General features: G+C 42.1%; 1 protein-coding gene across 1 annotated transcript in view; it reads right to left on the bottom strand.

The window, feature by feature from the left end:
- LOC121546305 (TBC1 domain family member 4-like) overlaps nt 1-25,447 on the bottom strand; it is a 154,233-nt gene that overhangs the window by 87,392 nt on the left and 41,394 nt on the right. The window contains exons 2-9 of the mRNA XM_045212896.1: nt 24,762-24,890; nt 24,235-24,484; nt 22,225-22,472; nt 12,558-12,647; nt 11,664-11,768; nt 10,019-10,151; nt 7,926-8,017; nt 5,452-5,562 (exon numbers count right to left, since the gene is read on the bottom strand). Coding sequence (XP_045068831.1) covers nt 5,452-5,562; nt 7,926-8,017; nt 10,019-10,151; nt 11,664-11,768; nt 12,558-12,647; nt 22,225-22,472; nt 24,235-24,484; nt 24,762-24,890 — 1,158 coding nt within the window. The remainder of the gene's footprint in view (nt 1-5,451; nt 5,563-7,925; nt 8,018-10,018; nt 10,152-11,663; nt 11,769-12,557; nt 12,648-22,224; nt 22,473-24,234; nt 24,485-24,761; nt 24,891-25,447) is intronic.

The following is a 25,447-nucleotide window of genomic DNA, read 5'->3' as shown; positions in this document are numbered from 1 at the left end:
GCTAAAATTGTTAAATCTTTTCTCTATACCAAGCAAAAACATTTTGAGTTTGGTGACAAACTGCACAAATTACTTGCCAGACAACAATTAAAAACTGAGCGTGACCGAATGTTTCACCAAGTTAAATCTGTAACTGGGGAATTACTCACTTCCCCCAAGGACATCAATGACCGATTCTGTCAGTTTTACGAGACTCTATATACATCTAAAGCAGATCCTAACACTTTAAGTATGCAAAACTTTTTGGAGGACTGTAATCTGCCTGCCCTGAACCAGTAAGATTCTAACTTCCTGAATAAGGAAATATCTCTCTGAGAAATTCAAGAAACAATTACATCTCTAAAGAGTGGCAAGACCCCGGGCCCAGATGAATTCCCTGGTAAATTCTATAAAACATTCAGCAACATTCTCTCTCCCTACCTGCACAAACTGTTTGTTCAGGCCAATGAGGATGGAGCTCTCCCACCTACTTTGGATGAGGCGGTTATTACAGTTATACATAAAAATTGTAAAGATCCGGAAGGAGTACGGTTATACAGACCAATATCTCTCCTCAATACAGACCAAAAGATCTTAGCAAAAACTCTTCCTAACAGTTTTAGCACTTTTGTTGGAAAATTGGTCCATTCGGACCAGACCGGCTTTAACAGAAACTCATTCTTCAATCTCAGGCACCTCTTCAACATCATTCATTCTCAGAGGTTACCCAACGTGGACCTTGCCGTTATATCTCTTGACGCCGAAAAGGCCTTTGACCAAGTTGAGTGGTCCTATCTATTTAAGATCCTACCGAAATGTAATATTGGAGATGGGTTCATAAAATGGATCCAGCTTCTACACTGCTCAAAAAAATAAAGGGAACACTAAAATAACACATCCTAGATCTGAATGAATGAAATAATCTTATTAAATACTTTTTTCTTTACATAGTTGAATGTGCTGACAACAAAATCACACAGAGATTATCAATGGAAATCAAATTTATCAACCCATGGAGGTCTAGATTTGGAGTCACCCTCAAAATTAAAGTGGAAAACCACACTAAAGGCTGATCCAACTTTGATGTAATGTCCTTAAAACAAGTCAAAATGAGGCTCAGTAGTGTGTGTGGCCTCCACGTGCCTGTATGACCTCCCTACAACGCCTGGGCATGCTCCTGATGAGGTGGCGGATGGTCTCCTGAGGGATCTCCTCCCAGACCTGGACTAAAGCATCCGCCAACTCCTGGACAGTCTGTGGTGCAACGTGGCGTTGGTGGATGGAGCGAGACATGATGTCCCAGATGTGCTCAATTGGATTCAGGTCTGGGGAACGGGCGGGCCAGTCCATAGCATCAATGCCTTCCTCTTGCAGGAACTGCTGACACACTCCAGCCACATGAGGTCTAGCATTGTCTTGCATTAGGAGGAACCCAGGGCCAACCGCACCAGCATATGGTCTCACAAGGGGTCTGAGGATCTCATCGCAGTACCTAATGGCAGTCAGGCTACCTCTGGCGAGCACATGGAGGGCTGTGCGGCCCCCCAAAGAAATGCCACCCCACACCATGACTGACCCACCGCCAAACCGGTCATGCTGGAGGATGTTGCAGGCAGCAGAACGTTCTCCACGGTGTCTCCAGACTCTGTCACGTCTGTCACATGTGCTCAGTGTGAACCTGCTTTCATCTGTGAAGAGCACAGGGCGCCAGTGGCGAATTTGCCAATCTTGGTGTTCTCTGGCAAATGCCAAACGTCCTGCACGGTGTTGGGCTGTAAGCACAACCCCCACCTGTGGACGTCAGGCCCTCATACCACCCTCATGGAGTCTGTTTCTGATCGTTTGAGCAGACACATGCACATTTGTGGCCTGCTGGAGGTCATTTTGCAGGGCTCTGGCAGTGCTCCTCCTTGCACAAAGGCGGAGGTAGCGGTCCTGCTGCTGGGTTGTTGCCCTCCTACGGCCTCCTCCACGTCTCCTGATGTACTGGCCTGTCTCCTGGTAGCGCCTCCATGCTCTGGACACTATGCTGACAGACACAGCAAACCTTCTTGCCACAGCTCGCATTGATGTGCCATCCTGGATGAGCTGCACTACCTGAGCCACTTGTGTGGGTTGTAGACTCCGTCTCATGCTACCACTAGAGTGAAAGCACCGCCAGCATTCAAAAGTGACCAAAACATCAGCCAGGAAGCATAGGAACTGAGAATTGGTCTGTGGTCACCACCTGCAAAACCAGTCCTTTATTGGGGGTGTCTTGCTAATTGCCTATAATTTCCACCTGTTGTCTATTCCATTTGCACAACAGCATGTGACATTTATTGTCAATCAGTGTTGCTTCCTAAGTGGACAGTTTGATTTCACAGAAGTGTGATTGACTTGGAGTTACATTGTGTTGTTTAAGTGTTCCCTTTATTTTTTTGAGCAGTGTATATAGTAACCCCTGTGCGAGAATACTCACTAACCAACCATTGTCACTCCGATTTAACCTTTATAGAGGGACAAGGCAGGGTTGTGCGCTGTCGCCTTTACTTTTTGCTCTAGTGATTGAACCTCTCGCTCAAGCGATCAGATCTCACGCAACAATACACGGCTATAATACTAAAGATACTCTAAATAAGATTTCTCTATACGCAGATGACATTCTCCTCTATGTAACGGAACCTCAATCTAGTATTCCAGCTATTCTTGATTTGATTAACCTGTTTGGTACCTTCTCGGGATATAGAATAAATTGGAACAAGAGCGAATTAATGCCCATACGGTTGCAAAACCCCTCTTGGTTAGAACTTCTTCCATTTACGTTATCTTCAGATAAATGTACCTATCTAGGAATTGCAGTTACCAAACAATACTCCTCTCTATTTAAAGAGAATTTCCCCTCTCTGATGCAAAAACTCAAAGGTAAACATACAATTTTGGAGAACTCAACCCAATTTCCCTGCTTGGAAGAATTAATGCCATTAAAATGGTCTTCCTCCCACAGCTACTTTACCTATTCCAGAACATCCTGGTATTCATACCTAAGTCCTGTCATAAACAACTGGACTTAATTATCAATCCATTCATCTGGGATTATAAAACACACAGGATATGTAAAAAAAAAAAAAAAAAAAAACACCTCTGTAAATCCAACATGGAAGGAGTATTGTCTCTCCCAAATTTTATATTTTACTATTGGGCCGCTAACCTCCATGCTGTTACGTTTTGGCTGGATGACGCACCTCTGTCATCCAGCTGGCTTAGTATGGAGGGTGAGGATTGCCACCCCTTCTCTATTGGCGCTGTGATTTTGTCCCCTGGCAACTAGTCTCAAGAAGGCCAGTTGTATTGCTTCTTTAATCAGCACAACAGTTTTCAGCTGTGCTAACATAATTGCAAACATTTTTTTTAATGATCAATTAGCCTTTTAAAATGATAATCTTGTATTAGAAAACACAACGTGCCATTGGAATACAGGACTGATGGTTGCTGATAATGGGCCATAAAAAATCTGTCGTTTCCAGCTACAATAGCCATTTACAACATTAACAATGTCTACACTGTATTTCTGATCAATTTTATGTTATTTTAATGGACATTTAAAGGACATTTCTAAGTGACCCCAAACTTTTGAACTTCTGATCCACGCCCCTACCTTTTTTAAAGGTATTACATTTTAGTCATTTAGCAGATGCTCTTATCCAGAGCGACTTACAGTTAGTGAGTGCATACATTTTCATACTGGCCCCCCGTGGGAATTTTGACTGATTTCCTTACATGAACTGTAACTCTGTAAAATCTTTGAAATTGTTGCATGTTGCGCTTATATTTTTGTTCAGTATAAAACACTTAAAACAAATGTTTCAAGGTATAAAATATATACGTGTATTAAAAATATTAAACACAGAAGCACTGTATCGCCATTCAAACTTTCTGCTTCCATTGGTAGACACTCCAGCAGTATCGATGCTCTTCAAGGTGCTCCTCAAGGTAAAATAATAAAGACTTATTACTAAACGTTATTATAAAGTGTTACAGAACTTTCAAGCATCGGAGCAGACAACGTTGCATCCAAAGGCAGTGTAGGCGATAAGGTAACACAAGGAGCCGCTTGTAGATTAGTAGATTTTACAACAAAAATATAAACACAACATGCAACAATTTCAAAGATTTTACTTAGTAACATTTCATATAAGGAAATCAGTCAATTTAAATAAATTCATTAGGCCCTAATCTATGGATTTCACATGACTGGGCAAGGGTGCAGCCATATGTGGGCTTGGGAGGGCATAGGCCCACCCACTTGGCAGCAAGGCCCACCCACTGGGAATCCAGGCCCAGCCAATCAGAATGAGTTTTTCCTCACAAAAGGGCTTTATTACAGACAGAAATACTCCTCGGATGTGGAGGTCCTGGGTTGGCGTGGTTAGGTTGTGAGGCGACATCTGTGGCATTATGTTGTGTGACAAACTGCACATTTTAAAGATGCCTTTTATTGTCCCCAGCACAAGGTGCACCTGTGAAATGATCATGCTGTTTAATCAGCTTCTTGATATGCCACACCTGTCAAGTGGATGGATTATCTTGGCAAAGGAGAAATGTTCATTAACAGGGATGTAAACAAAGTTGTGCAAAATATTTGAGAGAAATAAGCTTTTTGTGCATATGGAACATTTTGGGGATTTGTTTTTTCAGATCATGAAACATGGGACCAACACTTTACATGTTACATTTATATTTTTGTTCAGTGTAGTAAGTAAGCAGGGATGTAGTAGTAAAATAAAGATGGGTGAACACTGAATGCCGGTCAAATAACTTGACCGCTAGTAAACCACCACATCAAAATTTACACTGGACTGGGGAATTTGATACTACCATCAGAGTTTACATGTGTTTATGCTCCTCTACATCCCTGTATCAGCACAGAGGCAGTAAAAGCTCTGCAAGACAAGAGGTCTGTAGCAGTTTAACTTCTAGAAGTGCTCTCCTTGAGCCCTGAGAGTGAGCTCCCTAGTATCAGGGCTTATGAAAAGAGGGTTTGAGGTTTCTAGTTCTATCTCAATATACTGTCTGAACATTGAGGACTCCGTTCAACTGACTGTGCTCTCCACTGCTGCTATCAAACTGGGAAAAGGCCACAGAGAGGTGGTCATAAACTTGTGAGTCAGAGAGTGAGTGAGTGAGTGAGTGAAGTGAGTGAGTGAGTGAGTGAGTGAGTGACTGACTGACAGGAGAGTAGGAGAGGCAGGGAGGGAAGAGAGAGCGAGAGAGCGAGAGAGCAAGAGAGAGAGAGAGCGAGAGAGAGAGCGAGCGAGAGAGAGAGAGAGAGAGAGAGAGAGATAGGAGCTGGGGTTAAACTGCATGTGCCATTACAGGATGTGCTGTAGTCTCCCACAGTATAGTTTAAACTATGGAGCTCAAATGGGACCGCTGATTGACAGACAGGTTGAACCTATAGGCAGGTCTATAGTACAAGTGAGGGAATAGTACCAGATGGGCCTCTCCGATGTGGAGGTGGGACTTCTGCTTGGTTCCACATAGCTGGCGGAGGTGGAGAATCACCAGCTCATTCTCTTCCTGGTCCGACACAGGCTTCATCCTCTATAGGGACGAATACAACCATCAATCAACCAAATGTATTTATAAGTCCCTTTTTTACATCAGCAGATTTTACAAAGTACTTTTACATTAACTTGGCATAGACTCCAAAGAGCAAAGCAAAAGCGAGAGCAAAAAAAAATCCCAGACAAGCAAAAAACCAAGGGAGGAGCCTGGTTCAGAGCGTGACACAATCTGTTCTGGCTGGGCCACTCCTCATTACTGTCATTGGTGCCAGTCTGTCTATATTTTATCTATTGGTGTCGTCAGTGTCATTGAATACAATACAAATAGATAGAAAATATATGATATCTTTAATAATTTTATCTCATTTTCTAAATGGGGTTGTTCAAGCTACTAGCTGTTGGAGCCCGTAAATATACAGTTGAAGTCGGAAGTTTACATACACTTAGGTTGGAGTCATTAAAACTCGTTTTTCAACCACTCCATAAATTTCTCATTAACAAACTATAGTTTGGGCAAGTCGGTTAGGACATCTACTTTGTGCATGACACAAGTAGTTTTCCAACAATTGTTTACAGACAGATTATTTCACTTATAATTCACTGTATCACAATTCCAGTGGGTCATAAGTTTACATACACTAAGTTGACTGTGCCTTTAAACAGCTTGGAAAATTCCAGAAAATTATGTCATGGCTTTAGAAGCTTCTGATAGGCTAATTGACATAATTTGAGTCAATTAGAGGTGTACCTGTGGATGTATTTCAAGGCCTACCTTCAAACTCAGTGCCTCTTTGCTTGATATCATGGGAAAATCAAAAGACCTCAGAAAAAAAATTGTAGACCTCCACAAATCTGGTTCATCCTTGGGAGCAATTTCCAAACACCTGAAGGTACCACGTTCATCTGTACAAACAATAGTACGCAAGTATAAACACCATGGGACCACGCAGCAGTCATACCGCTCAGGAAGGAGACGCGTTCTGTCTCCTAGAGATGAACGTACTTTGGTGCGAAAAGTGCAAATCAATCCCAGAACAACAGCAAAGGACCTTGTAAAGATGCTGGAGGAAACACGTACAAAAGTGTCTATATCCACAGTAAAATTAGTCCTATATCGACATAACCTGAAAGGCCGCTCAGCAAGGAAGAAGCCACTGCTCCAAAACCACCATAAAAAAGACAGACTACGGTTTGCAACTGCACATGGGGACAAAGATCGTACTTTTTGGAGAAATGTCCTCTGGTCTGATGAAACAAAAATAGAACTGTTTGGCCATAATGACCATCATTATGTTTGGAGGAAAAAGGGGGCAGCTTGCAAGCCGAAGAACACCATCCCAACCGTGAAGCACGGGGGTGGCAGCATCATGCTGTGGGGGTGCTTTGCTGCAGGAGGGACCGGTGCACTTCACAAAATAGATGGCATCATGAGGAATGAAAATTATGTGGATATATTGAAGCAACATCTCAAGACATCGGTCAGGAAGTTAAAGCATGGTCACAAATGGGTCTTCCAAATTGACAAATGACCCCAAGTATACTTCAAAGTTGTGGCAAAATGGCTTAAGGACAACAAAGTCAAGGTATTGGAGTGGCCATCACAAAGCCCTGACCTCAATCCTATAAAACATTTGTGGGCAGAACTGAAAAAGAATGTGCGAGCAAGGTGGCCTACAAACCTGACTCAGTTACACCAGCTCTGTCAGGAGGAATGGGCCAAAATTCACCCAACTTATTGTGGGAAGCTTGTGGAAGGCTACCCGAAACATTTGACCCAAGTTAAACAAGTTAAAGGCAATGCTACCAAATACTAATTGCGTGTATGTAAACTTCTGACCCACTAGGAATGTGATGAAAGAAATAAAAGCTTAAATAAATCATTCTCTCTACTATTATTCTGACATTTCACATTCTTAAAATAAAGTGGTGATCCTAACTGACCTAAGACAGGGCATTTTTACAAGGATTAAATGTCAGGAATTGTGAATAACTGAGTTTAAATGTATTTGGCTAAGGTGTATGTAAACTTCTGACTTCAACTGTAGCTACTGCTCCATTTCATCAAAGATAGTGCTCTAAAGATACAGTAGATATTAAAGATATGCTTTCTATTATCGCTGCTCTCATTCTTTACATGGAGGATCTGATTAAGAAACACAGAATCAGTTTTGACAGTTAATAGTACTAAGAACAATCATTATCTTAAGTCTCACACAGTCCTTATTAGACCTAGGTTCAAATACGTATTGAAATCCTTCAGATTTAGCCTGCCTGGAGTTACAGAATGGCAAGGTTTGCAACTATCCTAATGGTCAATTGTGCCAGACAAACTCAATGAAGCACAGATACATGATTTGAAATGATTTTTAAATGGTATTTGAATCTAGGTCTGGTCCTTACCTGAACTCGCTCAAAGATGTCGACCTGTTCGTTATCAGTCAGTTGAGAGAGGTACTTCTGGATGGCCAGCTTGGCCCTGGGTGGATACAGACCTGGATTCACACACACAGGAACCAAATTAATTGCCATTGAGCCCCCCAAAAAATATTAGAATAGACAGGGAAGAAGAGAATTGAAATGCAGCACACAACTAAGTGGGTCGACTGATGGGCAGATATCCAAAGAGAGTTTTCAAACTCAAAATGTGGAGCTACCTTTTTTAGGAAGCTGAGGTAGAAAAATTATCTGACTCAAAAGTGATTCAAACTGCAAACCCTGTTAATTTGACAGAGAAGCCGAGATGAAGTGTGTGTGGGAGTCTTTTTTCTCATTTGATAACATGAAGGTTGAATAAATGCTTATGCACTGCTTATGAATGGATTATGACTGCGGCATTAAGTCATCCTGTAGGTACCCTTCAAATAAAATGTACCTTTCCAATCTGTATTTTGTAGAGATAACTGACTTAGCTTTTATTGTGTCCTTCCCCTGTCCTGTAATTTTGTTATTTTGAAAGCAATAAAAAAAGCTGTCTTCAAAAAAGTGTTCACACCCCTTGACTTTTTCCACATTTGTTGTGTTACAGCCTGAGACTGTGTGTCACAGGCTAACACACAATATCCCATAATGTTAAAGTGGATTTGTTTTTATTAATTAAAAATGAAAAGCGGAAATGTCAATAAGTATTCAACTCCTTTGTTATGGTAAGCCTAAATAATTTCAGGAGTAAATATGTGCTTAACTCGAATAATAAGTAATATCTGTACCACACACATACAATTATCTGTAAGGTCCCTCAGTTGAGCAGTGAATTTCAAACAGACTCAACCACAAAGACCAGGGAGGTTTTCCAATGTCTCGCAAAGAAGGACACCTATTGGTAGATGGGTAAAAAAAGAAAGAAAAGCAGACATTGAATATCCCTTTGAGCATGAAGTTATTAATTACACGTTGGATGGTGCATCAGTACACCCAGTCACTACAAAGATACAGGCGTCCTTCCTAACTCTGATGCCGGAGAGGAAGGAAACCATTCAGGAATTTCACCATGAGGCCAATGGGGACTTTAAAACAGTTACAGAGTTTAATGGCTGATAGGAGAAAACTGAGAAAGGATCAACAACATTGTAGTACTCCACAATACTAACCTAAATGACAGAGTAAAAAAAAAAGGAAGCCTGTACAGAATAAAAATATTCCAAAACATGCATCCTCTTTGCAATAAGGCACTAAAGTAAAACTGCAACAAATTTGGTAAAGAAATGAACGTTATGTCCTGAATACAAACCGTTATGTTTGGGGCAAATCAAACACATCACTGAGTACTACTCTTCATATTTTCAAGCATGGTGGTGGCTGCATCATGTTATGGGTATGCTCAACATCGGCAAGTACTAGGGAGCCTTTTAGGATAAAAATAAACGGAATAGAGCTAAGCACAGGCAAAATCCTAGTGGAAAACCTGGTTCAATCTGCTTTTCAACAGCCACTGAGAGACAAATTCACCTTTCAGCAGGACAATAATCTAAAACACAAGGCTAAATGTACACTGGAGTTGCTTACCAAGATGACATTGAATGTTCCTGAGTGGCCTAGTTACAGTTTTGACTTAGATCAGATTGAAAAGCTATGGCAAGACATGAAAATGTCTGTCTAGCAATGATCAACAACCAACTTGACAGAGCTTGAAGAATTTTGTAAAGAATAATGTGCAAATATTGTACAATCCAGGTGTGCAAAGCTCTTAAAGACTTACCCAGAAAGACTCACAGCTGTAATCCCTGCCAAAGGTGATTCAAACATGTATTGACTCAGGGGTTGAATACTTATCTAATCAAGATACAGTATAATAGTGTTTTACTTTTCATTAATGTTTACAATGTTATGTATTTTTTCTTCCACTTTGACAGAGTATTTTGTGTGGATCACTGACAAAAAATGACAATTAAATCAATTTTAATCCCACCTTGTAACACAACAAAATGTGGAAAAAAGTCAAGGGGTGTGAATACTTTCTGAAGGCATTGTAATAGATCCGGTAGACAGCGGCGTACCCTCAATCCTCTCGCAGAGTTTGTGCAGGTCGTGCATAGGGCAGGCCTCGCACAGCTTGACCTGTGTCTTGGCGCTCTGCAGAGCTGCTGCCGTACTGAAGGCTTGCTTCAGAGTAAGCATCACCTCATCCACCTATAGGCACACACACACACACGCACATCAGTCTAACTCCACTTACAGTAAACAACAATCTGGATTCCTAGCATTCCACAGAACCATTCCTCCAAGGTATTTCAGAACCCAATACATTATGACCCATTTTTTTTTATATATATACTGGTAGGCCTACAGTAGATTTAGTTTTGCATTATAGCTTTAGTTAAACATTTTGACATAGCCCAGGTACATAATAGCAACAGTTCAAACATATATTATGTAGCCCTAGCAGGAAGCAAACTCACAACCATAGTGTTGCCATGCTAAAATGGTTCTCCATCTCCAGATACCGAATGTGCAGGCTCGGCCCTGCTGTAAGACCCATGATTCAAATATTCAACTAATCAACACATTCTCTATGGACCATAATTAGCTAAATTAATTATGTTGCTGCAGGGTTGGATCAAAACCCTGCACGCCAAGTAGCTCTCCATGACTGGAGTTGGGAAACCCTGCTCTAATGCACTGAGCCATTGGAACCACAGGGAGTCAGTCAGGGACCTATTTGTATTTGTATTTGTATTTATTATGGATCCCCATTAGCTGCTGCCAAGGCAGCAGCTACTCTTCCTGGGGTCCGGCAAAATGAAGGCAGTTATACAATTTTAAAAACATTACAATACATTCATAACATATTTCACAACAGTGAGTGTGTGCTCTCAGGCCCCTACTCCACTACCACATATCTACAACACAAAATCCATGTGTACGTGTGTATAGTGCGTATGTTATCGTGTGTGTATGCATGTGTCTGTGCCTATTTTCTTAAGTCCCTCTTTGTGGCACCTGACCACACTACTGAACAGTAGTCCAAGTGCGACAAAACTAGAGCCTGTAGGACCTGCCTTGTTGATAGTGCTGTTAAGAAGGGTAGAGCAGTCCTTTATTATGGACAGTCTTCTCCCCATCTTAGCTACTGTTGTATCAATGTTTTTACCATGACAGTTTACAATCCAGGGTTACTCCAAGCAGTTTAGTCGCCTCAACTTGCTCAATTTCCACATTATTCATTACAAGATTTAGTTGAGGTTTAGGGTTTAGTGAATGATTTGTCCCAAATACAATGCTTTTAGTTTTGGAAATATTTAGGACTAACTTACCCATTCTGAAACTGACTGCAGCTCTTTGTTAAGTGTTGCAGTCATTTCAGTCGCTGTAGCAGCTGACGTGTACAGTGTTGAGTCATCAGCATACATAGACACACTGGCTTTACTCAAAGCCAGTGGCATGTCATTAGTAAAGATTTTAAAAAGTAAGGGGCCTAGACTGCTGCCCTGGGGAATTCCAGATTCTACCTGGATTATGTTGGAGGGGCTTCCATTAAAGAACACCCTCTGTGTTCTGTTAGACAGGTAACTCTTTAGCCACAATATAGCAGGGGATGTAAAGCCATAACACATACGTTTTTCCAGCAACAGACTATGATCGATAATGTCAAATGAGATGTACACAGGGAGTGTGCAGTGGGAGGAGCTAGCCAATACTCACCAGGGATTCGCTGGCACACTGGAAGACGTAGCACACATACTGGCCCGGACCAGACTCCCCCGGGTCGCGAAAGATAAACCCAAAGTGGTCCGTCTTGTTAATACCCTGAGCAAACCGCACAATACAATCAAATATCATGATACACTACATTGCTACTGTATATGTATACAGTTTATTGGTAGTTTATACAGAACAGTATATGTTTGAGAGACTGGTTGGAGAGAGGTTTCTCAACCTTCTATCAATCAATTTAAATGTTCTATAGATCAATTTAATACCCGAACAACATCATTTGCAAGTGGAGAAAGACATCAGCAATGCTATGTAACGCAGCCTTTATGGACTGAGTGGTTGTCCCTGGTTTAAACAATACGTAGCTGAAATATATTAGGCTATAAACATCAAGTACAAACAACAACACAAGAGCATTATCTTTCCCCCAAATATGGCAGATGGCACATACAGTTCTTTTATTGTTTTAAGGGACTCCCTTCAAGCTATTTTTTTACTTAACTTTTTCCGTGACGTGTCACAAGACACAATTTTTTATCATATTAGTAGGACTACTAACAAAGTAAATCCTTTTTTTATTTTTTTTTATTTTATTTCACCTTTATTTAACCAGGTAAGCTAACCTTGACAGTGAAAAGATGAAAGACTGAGCCAAAGTAATGTGCATTTGTAATAAAATACTAAGAAATGATCCTCTGACAATGGAAGCCCCCAAAACTAAGGCATTTATTTATTCATGAAGTAGGCATGTTCGAAAATTAGCTATGTTTTGGGAATTTGCACCTGTGAAAAGCTCTGTAGCATTGGGACGAGATGAGCTGGATAAATGTGAACGTAAACGCGGAACACAGTAGAGTGAAAAACAAACCCAGGTTTACCAACCTGAGAGCAGGACGAGATGTCTTTGAATTTCTTCTCCAGCACCACCGTCTTACTGTCTGGACTGATCAGGTTAACCTCGAAGCGACCGACCTGAAAAACAACGCACACAAACACACAGACACACACACTAATGAGGAATCTGACCATGATACATTGATCAAGGAGGCTTCTTTAGAAGAATAGAAAGTAGGCTTGGGCGGTATACCGTTTACCAGGGTATTTGGAAAAAGCCACAGAATGGTTTTTCAATACCGTCAAAACCATTTATTAGAAGTTATTCAAAAAATTTGAATATTTGTAGCTACTTTTTAAGATAATCCCTGCAGTCAACTTGTGCAATACATTAGGAGATAAAGCAGATTGCGTTCTTTATTTCACCTGTCACATTATTTTGCATTATGAAGCTTACCGTAGTTCCCCAGAACAGTTGAGCCAGTCATATGTTCGTTGTAAAGAGCACAATGGGAGAGTCCATAGCGTTTTATACATAACCGGTGAGTCTCTTTTGTGCGGCGCACATTAGGTAATGAAATTACACTTGTATGCAATTCACTACTAAATGTTTGCCATCAGATATCTTATAAATGACTTTCTGCCATGTTTTAGAAGTCAAAGAGCTCTGTTATCAGAGTTTTGTAAAGCTGCCATTTTTTCCCCTGTGCTTCCTACTAGCATTTTTTTTCTTGTCCGTTCTTCTCCCCTCTGCTCCGTGTACACATGCTGCTCTTCCTTCTGAAAAGCATGCATCACAACTTTGTTCATTTGCACAATCTCTCATTCACTTTTGCTTGTAATTGTCCACACTCACCGACAATTACATTCGGTAGCTACTAACTATGCTTATAACATTATGAGCTGGATTTGATATGTCCCAAGATGGCATAGCAGTGCGGTCGTGTTTTCTGTAGTGTCCTCATGTAAATAGCCAGTTTTTTTTAGTTTTTTTTTAGTTTTCGTATATATTTCTCAATCTCACTTTCCATCCTTTAACTACATATACTTTCCTGCAACCCGCCTCACCCAATATGTAATGGATTCTATTATTTCTTTATACCTTCTTATCTGGAACCTCTTGCTATTAGCCACCGTTAGCGGTCTTCACCATTGTCCGTGGCCTGCACTACCTACCAGCCAGCTCTAGCCTGGACAATTATCGGCCAGTCTGCACATCGCACTATCGAGCCAGAGCATATTGGATTTTCTGCCAGAATCACTGAATCACTGGACCTTAACTAGCTAGCTGCAACCGAATGGCTGTTGTTGTTGTTGGCTAATCACCACTGTCCCGAAGCAAGCCCCAGTTAGCCTTGAGCTAGCCTTGAGCCAGGCCCATCTCCCGGCGATCTACCTCTCTGTCAACCGGACGGGACCTCCTAGTGTTGACACGGAGCCCCGCCGATCCATCACGACTGGTCTGCCGACGTAATCGTCTGATGTGGTTTCCACAGGTTTCCCGTTGCGACGACCACGAAGATCCATCTGCTAGCCCCGGCCTGCTAGCGCACGCAATCAACAGCCGTGCCTCCTGCTAGCCTGTGCCGTAGCAACCACTGAACTGCTCCCGGACTCACCTATTGCTGTTCACTGGACCTTATGATCACTCAGCTACACAGCTGATGCCTGCTGGACTGTTCCTTTATACGGTACCCCATCCTGTTTATCTGTTTAGCCTCAGCTCAAACTTTCATCGCCATTACCAGCTGTTGTTTTAGCTCTCTCGAATAACACCTGTGATTGCTTTATGCCTCTCTCCCATGTCAATATGCCTTGCCTATTGCTGTTTCGGTTAGTTCTTATTGTACTATTTCACTGTAGAGCCCCCAGTCCTGCTCAACCTGCCTCAGATAGCTCCTTTGTCCCACCCCCCACACACGCGGAGACCGGCTCAATCGGTGCCTCCAGTGATGCGCTCTCTTTCATCGTTACTCAAAGCTTAGGTTTACCTCCACTGTACTCTTATCCTTCCATATCCTTGTCTATACATAATGCCCTGAATCTATTCTACAACGCCCGGAAATCTGCCCCTTTTTTTCTCTGTACCCAACGCACTAGAAGACCAGTTCTTAAAGCCTTTAGCCGTATCCTTATTCTATATGAAAATGTATGCACTCACTAACTGTAAGTCGCTCTGGATAAGAGCGTCTGCTAAATGACTGAAATGTAGATATCAATGATGTCGCTCTTGCTGCTGGTGACTCTCAGATCCACCTCTATGCAGACGACACCATTTTGTATACATCTGGCCCTTCATTGGACACTGTTTTAACAAACCTCCAATCAAGGAAAAATGCCATGTATGGCGCAAACCCAACACCTCTCATCACCCCGAGAACACAATCCCCACAGTGAAGCATGGTGGTAGCAGCATCATGCTGTGGGGATGTTTTTCATTGGCAGGGACTGGGAAACTGGTCAGAATTGAAGGAATGATGGATGGCGCTAAATACAGGGAAATTCTTGAGGGAAACCTGTTTCAGTCTTCCAGAGATGTGAGACTGGGACGGAGGTTCACCTTCCAGCAGGACAATGACCCTAAGCATACTGCTAAAGCAACACTCGAGTGGTTTAAGGGGAAACATTTAAATGTCTTGGAATGGCCTAGTCAAAGCCCAGACCTCAATCCAATTGAGAATCTGTGGTATGACTTAAAGATTGTTGTACACCAGTGGAACCCATCCAACTTGAAGGAGCTGGAGCAGTTTTGCCTTGAAGAATGGGCAAAAGTCCCAGTGGCTAGATGTGCTAAGCTTATAGAGACATACCCCAAGAGACTTGCAGCTATAATTGGTGAATAGTTATGCACGTTCAAGGTTTCTGTTTTTTTTGTCTTATTTCTTTTTTGTTTCACAATAAAAAATATTTTGCATCTTCAAAGTGGTAGGCATGTTGTGTAAATCAAATGATACACACCCCCAAAAAATCAATTTTAATTCCAGGATGTAAGGCAACAAAATAGGAAAAATGCCAAGGGGGGTGAATACTTTTGCAAGCCACTGTACTACCCACCATTGTGACCTGTACGCTCTCGTTGGCTGGCCCTCACTACATATTCGTCGCCAACCCACTGGCTCCAGGTCATCTATAAATCACTGCTAGGCAAATCCCTGCCTTATCTTAGCTCACCATAGCAACACCCACCCGTAGTATGCGCTCCAGCAGGTATATCTCACTGGTCATCCCAAAAGCCAACACCTCCTCTGGCCGCCATTCCTTCCAGTTCTCTGCTGCCAATGACTGAAACGAACTGCAAAAATCTCTGAAGCTGGAGACTCTTATCTCCCTCACTAACTTTAAGCATCAGTTGTCAGAGCAGCTTACGATCACTGCACCTGTACACAGCCCATCTGTAATTAGCCCACCCAACTACCTCATCCCCATATTGTTATTTATTTTGCTCATTTGCACCCCAGTATCTCTATTTGCACATCATCTTATGCACATCTATCATTCCAGTGTTATTACTAAATTGTAATTATTTTGCACTATGGCCGATTTATTGCCTTACCTCCATAACTTACTACATTTGCACACACCGTATATATAGATTTTCTATTGTTTTACTGACTGTACGTTTTGTTTATCCCATATGTAACTCTGTTGTTGTTTTTAATCGCACTGCTTTGCTTTATCTTGGCCAGGTTGCAGTTGTAAATGAGAACTTGTTCTCAACTGGCTTACCTGGTTAAATAAAGGTGAAATAAAAAATATTAAAAAATACATTTGCATATCTTTGCAATTAGTTTGTGTTTGTTTTCGCTCGTTAACATTTAGCTAACAGCATCTGTGTGATTTCGCTATTACTTGTGCAAATGTTTTGGTAATAGATGCCCAATGGGCTTTTTTTTGCACCCCCTTGTGTGTTATGCTGGTAATACCTTCATCCTGGGATGGCAGAAAAACGGTATGATGGTGTGAAAATCTGGATACCGCCCAAAGCCTAATATAAAGCAAGTCCACAATGTCTTATGATGGGTATCTCATGATAGGCCTATTCTTGCTACTCGCAGACATTTGCCATCTTTCCCTCAGACACGCACATACTCACACACACGGTAAAAAAAAAGGTCTTCACAAGTAAATACATTTTAAAATCATGACAGCTGTGATAAATGATGACAGATAATTTGTTCGTTCGACATGGCAGGATCTTTTTGTGTCGGTAAAATGTATTATGCGAGAAATGGCGTTGGAAGCGCCTTTATGCGCAAATATTGATATAATAACCATCATATTGAAGTAAACTTGGAGTCTCGCGATGATATGGTGTGTGGTCCTCCCACTACGACTCCGTCAACCATGCAGTTTATTAGGCTGCAGATGAAATAAGTTATAATGAACTTCACAGGGTGGTGAAAGTGCACGGTGATCTTGATGCTCCTTTTCAATAAATATCGAGGGTCTTATTCTGGTGACATGATGATCGATGCTTGACAAATAAAAATATGCTCGCTCTTATCCATAATATCCTAATGTAGAGTAGCCTACTCGTACTGTATCTGCAAGCTGTTGGATAGAGCGCACGTGCCAAGACCAGTGTAGGCACAGTACATTTGCTATTTAAAGCAACAGTGTTTGTGACAAAACTATCGGTAGAGTTGAAAATGCAATGGAAACATATTGAACTTAAGATTTTTATATGGTTCATGAAAACTCAAGCGGAAACATGGAAACACACCACAGGTGGGGAAAATGCACATATTTTCTTTTTGCTGATTTGTATATATTCACATGAAAATCTGGATAGAAACATAGCTACAGACACAGAGTACAATATTGAGCACTATGCTTCACTTTCCTAAAGCAGCTTTAATGAGGATAGCTTGGGTGTGTGGACAGGCAACTGGCTAACTGAACACCTTGCATAATTGTCAAACCAGGGTTGAAATTGTATCCATTTTCTTTCAAATACTTGAGCTGCGCTTGATGGCGCTTGCCTGGCTCAATGGGCCCAACAGAATAGTCCCAAAAGTGCTAACCCCACACATCTGGCACCCCGGACAGGCTCAATGAAATGCTCAAAGTATTAGAGCGATTTGCAAATGTACTATTTGGATACAGGTCTGCTAATCATGGAGAAGCACATTGAACCAGTGTTGTGTTCAAGACCATCTAAAGCGAGACCGATTCAAGACCAAGACCGGAGCAAGTATTTCTGTGTTAATATTTCAGAACAACATATGGATTCTTTAGACATTCAGAATAGTGAAAAAATGTATGCAGAGGGAAAATAGAGCCACTCTACAAAATATTACTAACCCAAACACAGTGGGGAACATTGGGCCTTCTACGCCTTCAGAGAAGGGCTAAGGATTTATAAAATGATCATTATAATAATATCAAAATAATGATAATTATATTATTATTTTCAATGATGTTCTGATTTAATCTCTTCAGTTTTTATTGGAAAGGAAAGTGTTATCACTGAAGCGAAAAAAAAGATCCAATCCTAGCTAGCTAAGTCAGCCATTGGCTAAGCCGTCAGAAGCTAGATAAAGGCATCTGCCATTCAACTGTATTTGGGCAACATTTTGGAGTGATAGTGGAATCAACCAATCACATTTTGACTTAATGAGTGGGACCGTTTTTACAAAAACATCTGGAAACTTCTGCCTTCTTGATGGCCAACAGGTCACTGTGCAATATCGAGCAGTAGTTTTCCCACGGTCTAGCTAGCTAGCTTATGTTGTCGGCTAATTTGCAGCAGTTGCAGCATGTCTTATCAAAGAGGATGTTATTGCTAATTTTTTTAGCTTCTCCCTTTTAAAAAATAACTTTCAACAAGAAGTTACGTTTGAAATGATCATCATCTGGTGAGTGGAACTGTGATTTCTATTGCAGCACGCTTGCTGTTGTTAGCCATCTCTTTGAACTGACAGCATTTTAGCATTTTAGCAACATGAAATCTTATTAAAATCTGTTCATATACACCCCCAGGAAGAATATGACACTTTAAAAAAAACGTAGATGTGGTCATTTTCACTTTTTCATAAATTCTTAGAATGTTTTTGATTTACGTATACTAAGGCATTTGTGATAATTCTATAGCAATATAAAGTGGGAAAGCGGCCATGTGTTTGGACAATTAATAGACACTGCAGTAAAAAAAAACGAATAAAAACATCTGTCTTATCCAGGACCGGAGTCTACACAGACCGGTGTGCTATAGCCAATAAGAGCTACAGTAGACCTTTATACAAACAAGCCATTTGCCACACGGGCCTGCAATCATTCACATTGAACTGGACTGTGTGTTTACAGGCAGTTGAAACAGCGGGACTTTAGATCATTAGAACGCATTCGCCAAAAGCTACAAAATACACCTGAATGGATTTCTGCAAATATGTAAACACCACAGTCCTATTGATCAAACAACCATGAAAAGGTAGGCTCTCTCTACGTCAGTTATGCACATCAACAAGATCAACAACTAATGCTAGCCAGAGCAAGATGAGCTCAAATCTAACAACGAAACATTAGATAAACCCTCTCAAACTTTTTCAGCTAGTTGGGCGTCAAAATTGCACTGATAAACGAAGGGGAATTGTAGCCTCCTTGTCCTTCTGCAGCGTGCCTGCCAATGCATGCTTGTCCCAACCAAGCACCAAAGCTAACTGGCTAAAGTTGGCTAGCATGCTAGCTAGCTACTTCCAAGTACAAATGAGAGAATACCTCACTCTGACCATTTTACTCATTGTAGCAGAGCTGGTTAGGCTGTTTACATGTTATCTAGAACATTTTTTACTAACTATTACTTTTTTTGCCTATGTTTACTAACACCAGTCATATTCAGCAGGTGTTGCGCATTCGTAAATTCATCAGTTGTTCTGCACTCTGGCAAACTCAGATGAGAGTGCTCTGAAATCGGAGTAGATAGCCAGAGTGAATTTGCAAATGCAAGAGATATGCTAACTCTATAACAGTCGTTCAAGTTCTTGCTAGCTAACCAAATGACACCTGCATCTCTAGCTGTGTAAAGCCACCGAAAAACAATATGAGGGGAAAAAGTCAGTCACTCACCCACTCCTCCAATGGCATGACATGACATCCTCCTATCTAGCTAACATTAGGCTCTGTGTTTTTAGCTTGCTATATAAATAGCTACGCTAGCCTATTAGCCATGTTAGTTTGATTGTATTGACATTCCCAGCCTTAGTTACATTCGTCCGTTTTTGTCCAGAATATTGAGTCATTGAAACTGAAACAGTGTATCCCGAATGGAGGCAGCAAACAATGTACCAGTCCAGCTGTGATTTACAACTTGATAGCAATATGTTTTGGTGAATTATATTAATCATGCATTGAACTGCATCCATCTATTCTGCCAACAATGCCTTAGTGTACATCATGGAACGTTGAGTCAAATATAGCCTATTTTAAGTTTCAATTGGGAAATGCTTAATGGTTGTGTTTTTGTATTCTTATGATTGGGACCTACTAGCTTTTTATGTCCGAGTTTATGGACTGCTTATCCTTTAACATCATGCTGTGTGTTCCCAAACGGTCTGCCCAGCGAAGGAAAGGCACCCTGTGTGAAATATCCTATGTTTTGCCAGGCATGCAAGACAAGACATTGTGAGATACAGATTACCAAGACATATGCGCACCACTGTTCATTCTGCCTGCCCCTCTCTCTCCCTCGCGCTGGCTCGCCTGAGGCGTATTCATTACGCCGATTCCATTGCGAAACGTTTCGGAATGAAAGCAAACGGAACAAAACAGGGAGGGACATACCTGAATTTATAGTTTGGATTAATGACTGTTTGGACTAATTACACCCCTGCTCTTTCCCTTCGCTAATGACGCAAGTGTGTGTTCAGTCTTCGGTCTGTTGTGTGTAGAATATCCTAGCCTATTCATTGATGATACGCCCTGCTTTACTGAAGTTGCGAGACATTGCAAGCCAAGAAATTGCGAGATACAGCATTCCATTCTGAGATACAGCTTTTGATTGTCGATAGATAGGCCTAGTGCATATTTCTGACTGTCTGCCTGGTGGCTGACCTGCCTATACTGTGCCCCTCTCTCTCCATCCCTGGCTAGCTCACTATGAAAGATGTGAGTGCTTGTGTTCTCGGAAGTACGGCAACTAAATAAGTCTCCTCCGTTCCAAAAATACTGAATCTTAGGAGTCGATTCCTAGCAGAATCGAATCTTGACACTCAGAAATGGGAGTCGACGCCGGGAATCGAATGTGCAAGGACTTGAGGAACAATTATTTTGGAGTCGACTCTCCACCACTACATCATCATTGTTAACAGTTGGAAAAATGGCACAGAAATGGCAGAGAAAGGCAAGCCACAGCAGCAATGTCATGTAATATATGGCACTATTTTGAAAAGTTAAACGAGAAGGAAATGCAAACTTTGCGAGGTGGAATTGAGGTACAGTAATGGTAGTACATGTGCAATGCTTAACCATATGAAAGGGACGCACCGTAAGACCTGGCAGCATTGCGAATTCACATGGAACTTTGTGAATTTTCCATATCGTTTTAATTTTAAAAAGGCAGTTTAACCGTTAAGAAAAAATTCAATTTGTCACATCCCTAACTGTAACACAGTTCACTCCCTGATAACATGTGAGCACATGTTGCAGCACTTCCAGTTTGTGAGTGCTGTTGAGAAAGCTGCCAGACCCAAGGAGACCTCTCCCTCTCTCACTCCCTCCCCCTCTCTCCCTACATGCCACGTCCTATCTTCCTGTGAGTGACTGAATGTAGTCAGCTGGTAGTAGAGCTGTATTGTGAGAGCAGCAACACCTGAAGGACCTAGCCACCTAAAAGCACAGGCTAACTCAAAGAACACATACACAACTTTGATTTAAAGAGTATAAGTCAACAACTTGTCCTGGCCATAGAACAAGGGTTATAGTGTATTCCTATATACTATCACAGCTATATGATATTCCTGTACTACTATACTGTATGTTCCTACTATATATTACATGGTACTCCTCCTGAGTATGCATATTTATGACTTACTGGTTTATCCTCAATGGTTTGGGATGGAAAGGGCGAGACTTACACTACACTGCCAAAAGTATGTGGACACGCTTTCAAATTAGTGGATTCGGCTATTTCAGCCACACCCGTTGCTGACTGGTGTATAAAATCGAGCACAGAGGCATGCAATCTCCATAGCCAAACACTGGCAGTAGAATGGCCCGTACTGAAGAGCTCAGTGACTTTCAATGTGGCACAGTCATAGGATGCCACCTTTCCAACAAGTCAGTTCGTCAAATTTCTGCACTGCTAGAGCTGCCCCGGTCAACTGTAAGTGCTGTTATTGTGAAGTGGAAACGTAGAGGAGCAACAACGTCTCAGCAGCGAAGTGTTAGGCCTCACAAGCTCACAGAACGGGACTGCCAGGCCTAATCGCCCAACATCAGTGCCCGACATCAAAAATGCTCTTGTGGCTGAATGGAAGTAAGTCTCCGCAGCAATGTTCCAACATCTAGTGGAAAGCTTTCCCAGAAGAGCGGAAGCTGCTATAGCAGCAAAGGGGGGACCAACTCCATATTAATGCCCATGATTTTGGAACGAGATGTTCGACGAGCAGGTGTCTACATACTTTTGGCCATGTAGTGTACCTACCCCATACACTTAAAATCATTCTAAGACCTAGTTAAGAGGCCTACTACTGTATCCAAATATAAACCCAGCCTGCACCTGGAAGAGCATGGTGCGGTTTTTGTCGGCGTCCGAGGGCTGGACGTTGTTGGGGGCACTGGCGTGGCGGCGGCGTGCAGGGGCAGCTTTGAGCGCACCCTCTCGGGGCCTCCGCTGTAGGCCGCCCGCCAGGCTGCTGCAACGAGTCCGGAACTCCTGCTGCTCCTCGAAGCAAGAGTCCTCCAGGATGCACTCGGGGAAGGCCCCCCGCAGGCTGCCCAGGCTGGGGCTGATGGACATGCCCTTCCCTGGGAGACAGAAGAACAAGTCAATACCCTCTATGGACTTCAACCGCACCCCTCAAACACACACACACACACACAAACACAGGCTCCCCAGACATGCCCTTCACTACGGAGAAGACACAAGGACGAGTCATACAGTCGTGGTCAAAAGTTTTGAGAATGACACAAATACTAATTTTCACAAAGTCTGCTGCCTCAGTTTTGATGATGGCAATTTGCATATTCTCCAGAATGTCATGAAGAGTGATCAGATTAATTGCAAAGTCCCTCTTTGCCATGAAAATGAACTTAATCCCCCAAAAACATTTCCACTGCATTTCATCCCTGCCACAAAAGGACCAGCTGACATCATGTCAGTGATTCTCTCGTTAACACAGGTGAGAGTGTTGACGAGGACAAGGCTGGAGATCCCTCTGTTATGCTGATTGAGTTAGAATAACAGACTGGAAGCTTTAAAAGGAAGGTGGTGCTTGAAATCATTGTTCTTCCTCTGTTAACCATGGTTGCCTGCAAGGAAACACGTGCCGTCATCATTGCTTTGCACAAAAAGGCAAGGATATTGCTGCTAGTAAGATTGCACCTAAATCAACCCTTTATCGGATCATCAAGAACTTCAAGGAGAGAGGTTCAATTGTAGTGTAGAAGGCATCAGGGCACCCAAGAAAGCCAGGACTGTCTCATAAAGTTGATTCAGCTGCGGGATCGGGGCACCACCAGTGCAGAGCTTGCTCAGGAATTGCAGCAGCCAGATGTGAGTGCATCTGCACGCACAGTGAGGCGAAGACTTTTGGAGAATGGCCTGGTGTCAAGAAGGGCAGCAAAGAAGCCACTTCTCTCCAGGAAAAACATCAGGGACAGACTGATATTCTGCAAAAGGTACAGGGATTGGACTGCTGAGGACTGGGGTAAAGTCATTTTCTCTGATTGTTTGGGGCATCCGGAAAAAAGCTTGTCCGGAGAAGACAAAAGTGATAACTAAGTGGCTCGGGGAACAAAACATCGACATTTTGGGTCCATGGCCAGGAAACTCCCCAGACCTTAATCCCATTGAGAACTTGTGGTCGATCCTCAAGAGGCGGGTGGACAAACAAAAACCCACCAATTTTGACAAACGCCAAGCATTGATTATGCAAGAATGGGCTGCCATCAGTCAGGATGTGACCCAGAAGTTAATTGACAGCATGTTAGGGCGGATTGCAGAGGTCTTGAAAAAGAAGGGTCAACACTGCAAATATTGACTCTTTGCATAAACTTAATGTAATTGTCAATAAAAGCCTTTGACACTAATGGAATGCTTGTAATTATACTATAGTAACATCTGACAAAAATATCTCATAACACTGAAGCAGCAAACTTTGTGAAGACCAATACTTGTGTCATTCTCAAAACTTTTGACCACGACTGTACACTAGACTGTAGGTCCAATGCCACATTTATATTCACAGGGCTCTTGTGAAAAATAATTAATTAGAATTCAATTCAACACCGTCGCATGTTCCAATTAGCTGCAAAATCTCTGAGACAACGTCCTCAACCCCAACTTCATACCATATGTGGAAAATGGGACCTGGAATGATGTGTTTAACTACAACTTAGCCTAAAACATCAGTTTTCAACAAAAAAATGGGATTTTAAGGAAAGTGACGCTTTAAGGTCACATTTGTATTTATTTTTTATCAATCTAGCATGTTCTGTGTGGTACATTTCAGCAACAAGCTGCCCTCATCAACAATTGTTTGGACACTTAACTGGGAGAGGTCCTTACCTCCAAAACCTCCTCTGTTAGTGACCTCATCCACCTCCAGCCCCTCAGGTTCCTCCAGCCCCTCACTGTGGGTGGTTGAGGAGAGGGGGTCTCCGTCACCCCCCATGATGAACTCCACGGGGGCGCTTTCTGTGGACCCCCGCTGGCCATTCAGAAGGCGCAGGTGCTTGCGCTCCAATTCATGCTGGCGGAACTTGTTGATGCAGTCATCAATGAGGGTGGAGGGAGCCTTCTTGTGGCCGATAGTCACCTTTGATTGATTGATTAATGGATACAATTGATTGATTGATACAATGACTGATTGATTTCATCTACCTGATCTATTACACAAACAATGTCAATTATGCATACAAATACACAGTCATATCAGTTTTAGGGAGCTTTTAGCTATCACATATGATTAAGACAATTCAGTCATCCCAAACACATACCTACATAAAGATACTGTATATGGCTTTGATTCATGTCAAATTATTGATGATAAACACACAGTAAGGTTGAAAATGGATCTGGTAGTGGTCCTGTACCTTGCCGCAGTAGAGCACTTCAAACTTCTGGGAGTTATAGAAGGCCTCCTCAGTATCCCGCTTGGGCTTGGAGTCCTCCTTTAGGGCCGACTTTGACACTGCACGGATACTACTGATCACTTCTGGTACCTGGAGAGGGAGGGAGAGAGTGGAGAGGGAAGGAGGGAGGAGAGAGAAATAGGGGTGGGAGAAGGGGAGAAAGGGAAGAAAGTGTAGAGGAAAGGATAAAAGAGAAAGAGGAAGGTGGGGGTTTTAATGGAAATAGTCTGGGTTGCCATTTGATTTGTATTTATTATGTATCCCCATTAGCTACCGCCAAGGCAGCAGCTACTCTTCCTTGGGTCCGGCAAAATTAAGAAAGTTATACAATTTAAAAAACATCACAATACATTCATAGCAGATTTCACAACACACTAAGTGTGTGCCCTCAGGGCCCTACTACACTACCACTTATCTACAACACAAAATCGATGTGTACGTGTGTGTACAGTATGATATCATGTGTGTGTATGCGCCTATGTTTGTGTTGGTTCACAGTTCCCGCTGTTTCATAAGGTGTATTTTTATCTGTTTTTTAAATCTAATTCTACTGCTTGCATCAGTTATCTGATGTGGAATAGAGCTCAATGTAGTAATGGCTCTATGTAGTACTGTGCGCCTCCCATAGTCTGTTCTGGACTTGGAGA

The sequence above is a fragment of the Coregonus clupeaformis genome, unplaced genomic scaffold (assembly GCF_020615455.1).
Source record: "Coregonus clupeaformis isolate EN_2021a unplaced genomic scaffold, ASM2061545v1 scaf0061, whole genome shotgun sequence".
NCBI classification, from domain to species: Eukaryota; Metazoa; Chordata; class Actinopteri; order Salmoniformes; family Salmonidae; genus Coregonus; species Coregonus clupeaformis.
The sequence above is the reverse complement of the archived record's forward strand: the minus strand, read 5'-3'. Positions and strand labels throughout refer to the sequence as shown.